The following is an 11626-nucleotide window of genomic DNA, read 5'->3' on the forward strand; positions in this document are numbered from 1 at the left end:
GGCATGACATCCTAATCTCCCCAGAGTCTCCCCATAAACAGCTCATCACCTAACCAGTGACCACATGCTCTCCTATGGATCCTGAGAACGGAGGTCTGACTGTCCCCCGTATGAATGGAGCAGTAATGATCTATAGGAGTGGTGATTACATCTTCATTCACACAAGGGAATTTAGGACCCCTGTTCTCTTAATGGGTGAATGTCTCACGAGCTGCATCCCACAAGGATCACACACTTATCACTACAGTCGAGCATGCGTGTATTGCGTAGCAACATAATCACAAAATAGGGCCTACTAATTAGAAAAAGGCACTGAATATACCGCACAAAGTAGGAGGTTCACAGGACTGTTTCGGCAGCCATGGACTACTAATATGATTGCAAGACCAAGGTCCTGTAAATCTTTTGGCACAATTCCATTTATCAGCTATCTCGTGTGTACATGATAAATATTGGTTATGGGCCAACCTTTTCCATTATTTGGCTCAAGGCCAGATTACACAGAGGGTATGCAATTTGCCGAGTACCCACCACCACCCTCTCTATCTAAGCTATCCTTTAAGTGTGCCTCTGAAGTATTTCTAACCTTGGTATCTACTCAGCAAGGTCTAACAAATTTTAAAAGACCAACCACATTCCAACTAGACTTGCACAGCCACACTCACTTCACTCATATTGAGTAAGGCCTCGCTCACTCCGGAGAATCCTGACAGCGCGCAATGTGTGCACTGTGAGGATTTACAAGTCTACAGACACATGGTGACGGGACACTTTCATGCCAAATATGGACAACCCCTTTAAGACTGGTAGCCAGTGTAAAAATTCCAAGTTATTTTTTTTGTTACTACAGCTCTTGACATGGGGAAAAAAACCTTGCCAAAAAACAAAAACATTATTCACTGATAACATATTCCCTTGAAATGCCAGTCATGTAGCTTTGTACTAAGTTTCTGTAATATTAGGACATTCCTGGAATTAGAAGAGCACAATAGTACTTAGACCTGCCAACAGTTAGAAAGCTACAAGCAGGAGCTCAAAAAGCCGTTTGTGGCCTCCAATCCTCTGGTTAGGGAACACTGCTTAGGGTTAATAGTAGCCAACAAACAGTAGCCAATAAAACATTCATTAAATTGGAATAAAAGTTAGTATTAGGCCACGTGCACACATTCAGGATTTAGTGAGTTTTTTACCTCAGTATTTTTAAGCTAAAACCAGGAGTGGGTGATAAATACAGAAGTGGTGCCGTGTTTCTATTATACTTTTCCTCTGATCGTTCCTCTCCTGGTTATGACTTACAAATACTGAGGTAAAAACTCACCAAATACTCAACATGTGCATGTGGCCTTAAAGTGATAAAACGCAATATCCACAAAATCATACATTCCTGGACGTCCACAGTGTAAATATCTTGAATGTTCCCCTGGAGCTGGACACTCAAGACGGCATTGTTATGAGCCGTCTATTTAACAATTATATAGAAATAAGACAAATCTCTTGTCTGGATATCATGTGTTAGGTATCTATAACAAAATTTTTCCAATGTCATATTCAAGACGAAAAGACAAGGAGAAACCTTGAGATGCTAGTGGGCTCCATAAGACAAGGAGACCACTTGGGTCCTAGTGGGCTTCATAAGACAAGGAGACCCCTTGAGATATTTGTGGCCTCCAAAAGATCCTAGTGGACTCTGCAAAACAAAGAGACCGCTTGAGGTCCTAGTGGGCTCCATAAGACAAGGAAACCCCTTGAGATCCTAGCGGGCTCCATAAGACAAGGAGACCCATTGAGATCCTAGTGGACTCCGTAAAAAAAAAAGAGACCCCTTGAGATCCTAGTGGGCTCCATAAGACAAGGAAGCCCCTTGAGATCCTAGTGGGCTCCATAAGACAAGGAGACCCCTTGAGATCCTAGTGGGCTCCATAAGACAAGGAGACCCCTTGAGATCCTAGTGGGCTCCATAAGACAAGGAAGCCCCTTGAGATCCTAGTGGGCTCCATAAGACAAGGAGACCCCTTGAGATCCTAGTGGGTTCCATAAGACAAGTAGATCACTTAAGATCCTGCTGGGCTCCATAAGACAAGAAGACCCCCCGAGATCCTGCTGGGCGCCATAATATGCAAGATTTTGTGGGGTAGGCGATTCAGAAAATATTGACTGGTCAGGTAAATTTCCAGTTATGATAGGATAGGACTATACATCTATACAAACATGAAATTATGATCTTGAAAAGAAAATAGTAAAGAAAAGAGACTTACGGCAAGAGATTCCATTTGCTGGTGAGACAGCATGGTGTGAGAGAAGAGGAGAAGAGAGGACAGCATCACGTCAGTGCATGCAATACAAAGAACCCACATCTGCACAGCTTCACATAAAGCAGCGCTAGCAGTCATTTTTCAACCACTGGAGGGGTTGAAAAACATGATATTATACCTAAAGCATGCAGGGCAGTCACACAAGCTAGTAAAAAAAGTATAGTGAGGAACATTGGAATTCAGCGACATTGGGCAGTGTACTGGTGACATGATGCGTTACCACAGTCTCTGATCAGTAAAATTGAAAATTACTGTAAAATTTCATGTCTGCGTCTTCTTTTATTAATGAATTAAACACCAGTTTCAGGATCAGGTCATGTATTATGTACGGAGTTAAAAGGATAAGATTCTCAGCAAATTAATATCTGTGGAATAGAAATAAGTGCGCTAAATTCCTTCTATTTCATTGTGTCTAATAAGCTTATATTGGCGAGTACTTGTCGCACAAGCATGGGATGTGAGACGAGGTCTCTGTAGTCAAAAGCAAGATAAAACCCCCCAGAAAGGAACAATAAACTGTAAAAGGGTTCCCCAATTTGGATAATCCCTGCTTGTTAAAGGGTACTATGGCCACTTATCCTCCTGCTACGGTATAATGCCCAACGATCAATTCGAATACATGGAGAAATAAGTGGAGCACCATCACAGGAGAAGTTAGGTATTATGCAATGACCATTTAAATCAAATGCTGGCTGTGTAAGGCTGGGTTCAAATCAATGTATGCAAAATTGGCCCCCCAAAAAGATTGTCATCGATCTCTAATCCACCATATTTCACTTTTGCACATCTGGTTTTTATATGTATGATTTTATATATCGTAAAAGCTAACATACATTTTCCATTGTTAATTGTAATGGATCCGTTAATAATGCATGGCATACGGAGGGAGGGTAACCCACGTGTGATTAGTTTTTGTGCACCCATTGAGAAGGTAACATACATGTAATTCGTTTTGGGTAACCAAAGTGTGATTTGTTTTTAGGACATGCATTGGGAAGGTAACCCACGTGTGATTCGTTTTTGGAATATTGAGAGGGTAACCCATATATGATTCGTTTTTGTGCACCCATTGGGAAGGTAACCCACATATGATTCGTTTTTGTGCACCCATTGGGAAGGTAACCCACATATGATTCGTTTTTGTGCACCCATTGGGAAGGTAACCCACGTGTGATTCGTTTTTGGAATATTGAGAAGGTAACCCACGTGTGATTCGTTTTTGGAATATTGAGAAGGTAACCCACGTGTAATTCATTTTGTACACGCATTGGGAGGCTAATCCACGTGGGATTACCACGTGGGATTCATTTTTGGAACATTGGGAGGGTAACCCATGTGTGATTTGTTTTTGTGCAGCCATTGGGAGGGTAACCCACGTGTTATTAGCTTTTGTGCACCCATTGGGAAGGTAAACCCAAGTGTGATTCGTTTTTGTGCTCCCTTTGGGAGGGTAACCCATGTGTGATTAGTTTTTGTGCACCCACTGACTTCTGATTGGGTCAAATTTACAACTATGGATCAAAATAGGGCAGGCTGCGTTTTTTTAAATGCGGACCATTGGTCTAAGTATAATTGTTCACGTGTACTACCACAATGATTTGCATGTGCTGTCTGTAAGCTACCCATTTTGTACAGAACACAGACTGGTTATACACTCGTCTGAAAAAGCCCTAATGTAGGACAGGTCCTCCAGAGCCAGTGATGCTCGTTGCAACTGCGTTCCACTCTGGCTGAGAGAGGAGGATCCTGTACATAGGCCCCATTTCTTCCTTCATTAACTCAGAATTCACAAATACAGTATTGGAAAATAAGTTTCCTAAACTGGATAACCCCAATTGAATGATGCTCTCAGAAACGGCCACACAAGTCAATAAATTCCCAAAATGAGACACTTTTTTTTCAATTAATAGAATTTTTTTTAACCCAAATAATAAAAAAAAAGGCTGTTGGGGAGGTAGGCTGCAAGATCTTGTATTAGTTGGAAAGACATCTAACTAATGAAGTGAATAGTACGTTCTAAAAGTCTCTTCAAAGTTTTTGCATTATTCTGTTAGGAATAATGCACACAGCTCTGTAATGGCTTTGTGTATGAACAATACATTCATACCCAAGCATAAGGCATTATCACTTCCTTGGCACTAGATATATGGGTTAGGTATGGCGTTTTTCAGCATCTTATTAAAGGACATGCTAAAATAAAATGTTATTGAATCTGCTGTTCTGTAGTCAGAAGCGACAGCCATACAACAGAGCATAACTGGTGTGGAGGGTCTACTGGAGCACTACAGGAGCATGAGCGTGTGCCATCAGTGCCGAATTCCCAACAAGCCACTTTTTTTTTACTCTTTAAACATAAGGCTAGGGCAGTGAATTAATATTTACCCGAGGTGAAATAAAGCCTAGCTAGCTTCTACTTAGCGATCTGCCTCTTAACACAAATTTCCATAAAGAATTAAACAATCAAGTAACTTTGTGAATAAATCAGAGTCGGTAAGAAACTTCCGTCTCCTCCATTTCTCTGCGAAGAGACTCCTACTCCTTCATAAATGGCTTTTGTATAATAATTAGAAATAACAAATTTACAGTAGTAAAATGAGGCTTTTCATCATGACCACGCAAAAAAAAAATATCAAGCTCCTTATAAAAACACAAATTTTTTGTTATTTTTATTTTGAGTTTGTGCATTTCTTCCACCTCCACTGAAAAGTAACTGAGCTCTACAGCCCTGAATAAATGGCACTTGTATTCTACAGGTTCTGGTTTATAGCCTGTATTCTAAACAAGAGCTGCATTCACAATTCTGCTTGACGTAGTTGAACACAATCACGTAATTCAGGCAACACTTTAACTAGAGGACTGTTTTTGAGAACATATCTACCCTTTAAAACAGATTATTCGTTAACACCTTATCAATGTCTCTATCTTTTTGTGTATTTTACCCTCTTCTTTTGAGAGAACCTCCCCACTCTTGAAGATCATTTTCACATTTTGGATAGTTCTCTCAAAAAGTTTTATTTTATCCCATTTCAAAATGTTTTCAATTATTAAATTTCATGTGTAGGAGTTTTCTGCTAATACAAATCGTGTTTTTGGGGGAATTCCTGGAGTAAGTGCCAAATGAGTCACAAATCCTTCCTTCCGTGAGGTCATCCCCATGCTGGCCGCCTAGGAACAATGTGAAAACCTGATACAGTTAATACCATCTGCAAACTTTCTCTTTAGCCCAATTTTGTGTATGTTTTCCTCAAAAGTGGATGGAAAAAAAAAGATGGTCAAAAACTTCAGATTTTAGAAAGAGACACACATAGAAGTACACAAATATAAAAGTGGAAGAATCTTATACTGGATGCTTACTCCATACTTGCTAACTCTCCCAGAATGTATGTGAGGCTCCTGAAAAAAGGGGATTATCCCAGACTCCTGGAAGGTCTCCTGACTGTAATTCCTGGGAGCTGCCGCAGACAACGTCGTGATGCCGGGCCCCGGAAGTGAAGACGACTATAATATGCAGGAATGAGGAAGGGTGAGTATCTGCAGAAATCAATCTGGAGTCTATATTTATTTAGGGTGGGCTGCGGCCTGTATTGATGTTAGTGTGCGATTATGGGGTTCAAATACACTATTCGTGATTAAAAGGTCTTAAGCGGGCTTTACACGCTGCAAACTCGCTAGCGAGATCGCAAGCGATCGTACTCGCCCCCGTCGGTTGTGCGACACGGGCAAATCGCTGCCCGTCGCGCACAACCTTGTTAGTCCCCGTCACATGCACTTACCTGACCTGCGACGTCGCTCTGGCTGGTGATCCGCCTCCTTTCTAAGGGGGGGGCGGTTTGTGCGTTGTCACAGCGACGTCACACGACAGGCGACCAATAGAAGCGGAGGGCAGAGATGAGCGGGACGTAACATCCCGCCCACCTCCTTCCTTCCGCATTGCCGGTGGAGGCAGGTAAGGAGATGTTCGTCGCTCCTGCGGTGTCACACACAGCAATATGTGGTGCCGCAGGAACGATGAACAACATCGCTAATAAAAAGAGAAGGATTTTTTGATTCAGGACGACCTCTCCACGGCAAACGATTTTGTGCACTTTTGTGATCGTTTTAGGTCGCTCGAACGTGTCACATGCTACGATATCGCTAACAGCGCCGGATGTGCGTCACAAACAACGTGACCCCGACGATAATACGTTAGCGATATCGTAACGTGTAAAGCCCGCTTTAGATTTGGTGGGTCTAGGGCTGTAGGCTACGTACTGCGCATAGGTGAGTCTAAGGCCATGTGCACACGCTGAGTGTTTGGTGAGGTTTTTACCTCAGAATTTGTAAGCCAAATCCAGGAGTGTGTGATAAATACAGTAGTGGTGCCCATGTTTCTACTTTTCCTCTGATTGTTCCATTCCTGGTTTTGGCTTACAAATACTGAGGTAAAAAATACTCAACATGTGCCTCCGAAGCCAGGAAATGCTCCTAGAAAAAAGGTATGCAAATTTGTGTCCTCAGAAAGGAGAAACCGTTTTACATGACCCCTTTAGACACAGTCAAGGAGCCAAAATCCTGAAACAGCTGCCTACAGATGGCTGTCTTAGTATATAAGACGACACAGCTTTGGCTTATTTTTAACCAAGGTCTGTTAAAGGATCAGAAATTGACTTATAGGGCAGATACCTATGATTTTCCTAATATCATACAACCAAAGTACAGAACACAAAGAAAATTTTGTTGGCCTTCTCCACTTGTCGGCAGTGCAAATCAGTATTTAAAAAGAGGGCCTGTCACCAAGTAAATGTCCAGATTTTGCTTTTATTTGCTTCCCCCAAATATTCAGTGTTTTTTTTAATTCACAATACTGTTCCAGAGACATTAGCCTTTTTAATTTACTGCCAATTTTTATGGTCCTTACAAAGGGGTGTGGTTCAAAGGGTAATTATGCAAAACAGCGTTAAAAAATTCCCCAGAGGAGCCTTTGAGCCACGCCCCAGAGGATCCTGTGAGCCAAGCCCCAGAGGATCCTGTGAGCCACGCACTAAGTACAAAGGCCCATTTCTCTGGAACCGTATGGCGGATTTTAATGAAACAAAAAACGGCATATTCAGGGGACCGGTGCAAATAATATGAGGGCAAAAAAACCTCCACTTTTCACCTTCTGACAGGTTCTCTTTAAGAAAATAAAATCGTTTTTTGAGGACTTAAGTAGATGACGCAGTGCTTTATATTCATATGTTTTGTCTAATATTTCAGTAGTAATTCAACAAAGTACTGGTCACAAGTTTGTAACTGTAGATTCTCAAATACAATCAAACATTGGATGAAATTAATATTCAGTTAGAGGCAGAAGATATGGGTTACAGAAGGGTAAAATTAAAAAAAAAAAAGAACATTTTATATAGCACTCACAATATACCAACCGATTCTTAGGACGTGGATTTACTGCTGGAATAAGACAAAAGTCCATTTTACAGTACGGGGGAGATACTGACACCATTATTCTCCAGATGAGCATTAAAATTAAGCTCTGGCAGAAGTGTCTCAGAAGCGCATGTGGGAATGTGAAGTTCTTTAATACACAACTGGATTTAAACATTTCTTCAATATCTAAGAGTCCATATCTGCCATGTCAGCTTAATTTTCACTTAAAAAAAATAATATTTTCATATATAAAATAAAGGGTTTATAGAAGCGGTGGGGAGGGGGCAGGTAGGATACATATTGCAAGCAGAGGCTGCTCTTGCCATGCCAGGAGTACCGGGAGGTATGACATACGTACAATTCTGATGGAACCTGATGCAACGTGTGGGGTCAAGCACATCCTGACTTTTGCATAAACAGAATTAGGTAAAACTAATTTCATTACCATGTACATGAATGATTGGATGCAATATAACAAGCTATAGTGTTACAATGTCCTGCAATACCAGCATCGTATAGATTCTGAACTAATTTGCTGTGTAATTTCAATACTTTTGAGATTATAAAATGTAAAAACATTATTATATTTAAATAAAAAAAAAAACAAACTCTGGTGGCTTATATCCTTGAGCGCAAAAGGATCAGGCGACTGAAAGCCAAAATTCGGAATCTTTTTTTCAAATACCTACAGCTCGACATCTGTTGCTAGAGGCCACCCTGCATGTAAGGGTAAGAACACACGGTGAGTAAAATGGTCCGTGTGGAATGCAATAAAAAAAAGAAAAAAAAATCGAATTCCACTCAGACCCATGTTAGTCTATGGGGCCGTTGCCATCTGCGATTATTGGACTAAGAAAACAGTCACAGCATGCTGCGAGTGGAATCCGCCCAGTTTTCACTCGCACCCATTCAAGTCTATCGGGGCGAGTGAAACATCGCGCTGCACTCGGATGACACCGAAGAGCAGTGCGATAATTGCATCAGCTGGCCATGGAAAAGATAGGGAGATTAATCCCTCCCTCTCCTTCTCAGCTGTGATCCGTTTGCAGCATTGGATCACAGTGGCATGACACTCGGCTCACGCTCACAGTGCAGCAGGAGTCGAGTGTCGCATGCGCTGCACTCGCTTCACATCATGTGGACCCAGACTTAGATTGTCATCTGCCTCCTTTTGTATTGGTGATAAATCTTTATAATGGGAAAATCCTTCACAATCCAATACCAGGAGCTTGGGATGAACAGGATCACTAGATACTGAACAGGCCCAAGAGTCACCAGCTGTGCCTAGCGTTCTTAAGGTATCCACATATGACTTCTTTTACAGGTGGATTCCACCTGGAACCTGCCTAAAAAGGAGCTAAAAAATGTCAAAAAGAATGAACTCATGCACAGCAATGTCAAAATGGCTTGCTGTGCATAGGTTAACTTATTTTAAGCATGTCAAACTTCAAAAGCTACAAAATAGCTATAAGCCTCCATTTTTCTGGATGCTTCCACTTAGAATTCCCCTCTATTTTATATATAGAAAGGGAAAAAAGCCATCACGTGTCTAAGAAGTCATCCGAAAAATGGCATCGGCGTTTTCTGAAATATCTTCTGCTTCAAAATTAATGCAGATACATTGATGTCTAAAGGCCCCGTCACACTAAGCAACATCGCTAGCAACATCGCTGCTAACGAACAACTTTTGTGAAGTTGCTAGCGATGTTGCTGTGTGTGACATCCAGCAACAACCTGGCCCCTGCTGTGAGGTCGTTGGTTGTTGCTGAATGTCCTGGGCCATTTTTTAGTTGTTGCTGTCCCACTGTGCAGCACAGATCGCTGTGTGTGACAGCGAGACAGCAACAACTAAATGTGCAGGCAGCAGGAGCCGGCTTCTGCGGAGGCTGGTAACCAATGTAAACATCGGGTAACCAAGAAGCCCTGTCCTTGGTTACCCGATATTTACCTTTGTTACCAGCCTCCGCCGCTCTCACTGTCAGTGCCGGCTCCTGCTCTGTGCACATGTAGCTGCAGGACACATCAGGTTAATTAACCCGATGTGTGCTGTAGCTAGGAGAGCAGGGAGCCAGCGCTAAGCGGTGTGCGCTGCTCCCTGCTCTGTGCACATGTAGCTGCAGGACACATCGGGTTAATTAACCCGATGTGTGCTGTAACTAGGAGAGCAGGGAGCCAGCGCTCAGTGTGCGCTGCTCCCTGCTCTCTGCACGTGTAGCTCCGTGCGCTGGTAACCAAGGTAAATATCGGGTTGGTTACCCGATATTTACCTTAGTTACCAAGCGCAGCATCTTCCACGCGGCGCTGGGGGCTTGTCACTGGTTGTGGTGAGCTCACCAGCAACTCGTGTAGCGACGCTCCAGCGATCCCTGCCAGGTCAGGTTGCTGGTGGGATCGCTGGAGCGTCGCAGTGTGACATCTCACCAGCAACCTCCTAGCAACTTACCAGCGATCCCTATCGTTGTTGGGATCGCTGGTAAGTTGCTTAGTGTGACTGGACCTTAAAAGACGCTATGTATACATACACATAGGATGATAAGCCTCACTGAATGTCGAAGGAGATACGTCTTCCCATGTATTACCATCTTTATACCGTAAGTGGTACATTGTCAAGCATGTGTGTTGGGTTTTGGACAAGCCATTGTGCAAACTGTGTTGAATGTTCGGAATGAACAGATAAATTATTCTATTTTGGGTTATTTAATGAAAACAACTCATTTTATAGGACTTACTACGCCGATGGATATGACAGAAGATAACCTAGCCTGTTCACGTCTTATAAGTTTAGCCATTTATTTTAAGGTAAGCCGCATCTTTCTTACGGTGACACCAGCTGGTCAGTTGATGGACCTGCTGCAATCATATGATTGCTGGGACAACTTCAGCTCTTTCTGGAGCCATTCTGTACTGGTCCACTGTGTAGGACTGTATGATACCTGCTCATTATTTTTTTGCTATATTTTTATCAGTATGTATTTTCTTACTAGATAGTAAATTCATGTATCATATGATGGATAAAGTAGTGAGATGTCTTACTTTTTCTTCTGAATCTCCTGGTTGACATGTGATAACTCCATCTTTTGAACCCCCCACGAATGTGGATTTACAGTTTTTTAGCCACTGATTAGGATAAAATTAGAAATGATTATTAAATTATTTTAATCACAAATGCAAAGTGAAGAATTAAAACCCAATTAAATCGAGATATCTAGTAAGCAAATAAAAAAATATCAAATAAGACAAAGCCTTTTCGGGACTCACGTTGGTTCTCACATGTACAGTATGTACAGTATTCTACTTCCATGCATTAGTCCCAAAGGGAACAAAACTATTCTTGCAATGATATCTGGTACAATAGATGTGTTATTAGTGCCATACAGTTGTGATCTATTTTGTCATTAGGGTTAGGGAGCTCATACACATTAGATAAAACTATAATACACATTTGATAAAAAAAATAAATAAAAAAATTTGATAAAACTGTAAAACAATCGTCAGCTTGGTTGATTAAATAAATTATCTTTTGTTTCAACTGATGACTGTCGAATAATTGTATATGTTCAAAATATCAGTTGGACGTATTGGAAATTTCCAGCCAATGATCAATACTAGCTCCATTATTGGTGGAAAAAAGGTCAATATTGGATGATTTTTTCCAAAGTGTTTGGTGCCATCAAGCAATGAAAGTTGATTTGTCAGTCCATTGTTATCTTACGTGTATGGGGGCCTTCAATAAAAAAATATATACTCACAGATACTGTAGCTTCTTTCCTATTGTTGTACGTGTCCAGGTATTCCTGCAATTCTAAAACACTGAACTTTAACTTCTCGAGGAGTCCGCATGATAACAGCTGAAAGACAAATGTATATTTGGTAACTTTTCTCACTTTGGGCTTCGACACAAACTTAGAAAT

The 11626-nt window shown here is 41.5% G+C and overlaps 1 protein-coding gene across 8 annotated transcripts in view; it reads right to left on the bottom strand.

The window, feature by feature from the left end:
* Nucleotides 1–11626, bottom strand: part of FRY (FRY microtubule binding protein) — a 645836-nt gene that overhangs the window by 13679 nt on the left and 620531 nt on the right. For 5 of the 8 annotated variants that reach the window (XM_075337351.1, XM_075337349.1, XM_075337344.1 and 2 more), the window contains 4 exons: nucleotides 11465–11563; nucleotides 10749–10832; nucleotides 5667–5810; nucleotides 2256–2273 (listed from right to left, as the gene is read on the bottom strand). In XM_075337351.1, the coding sequence (XP_075193466.1) occupies nucleotides 2256–2273; nucleotides 5667–5810; nucleotides 10749–10832; nucleotides 11465–11563 (345 nt within the window). The remainder of the gene's footprint in view (nucleotides 1–2255; nucleotides 2274–5666; nucleotides 5811–10748; nucleotides 10833–11464; nucleotides 11564–11626) is intronic. The other 3 variants (XM_075337348.1, XM_075337350.1, XM_075337345.1) reach the window with 2 other exon arrangements.

This window comes from Anomaloglossus baeobatrachus, chromosome 2 (genome assembly GCF_048569485.1).
Source record: "Anomaloglossus baeobatrachus isolate aAnoBae1 chromosome 2, aAnoBae1.hap1, whole genome shotgun sequence".
Taxonomy (NCBI): Eukaryota; Metazoa; Chordata; class Amphibia; order Anura; family Aromobatidae; genus Anomaloglossus; species Anomaloglossus baeobatrachus.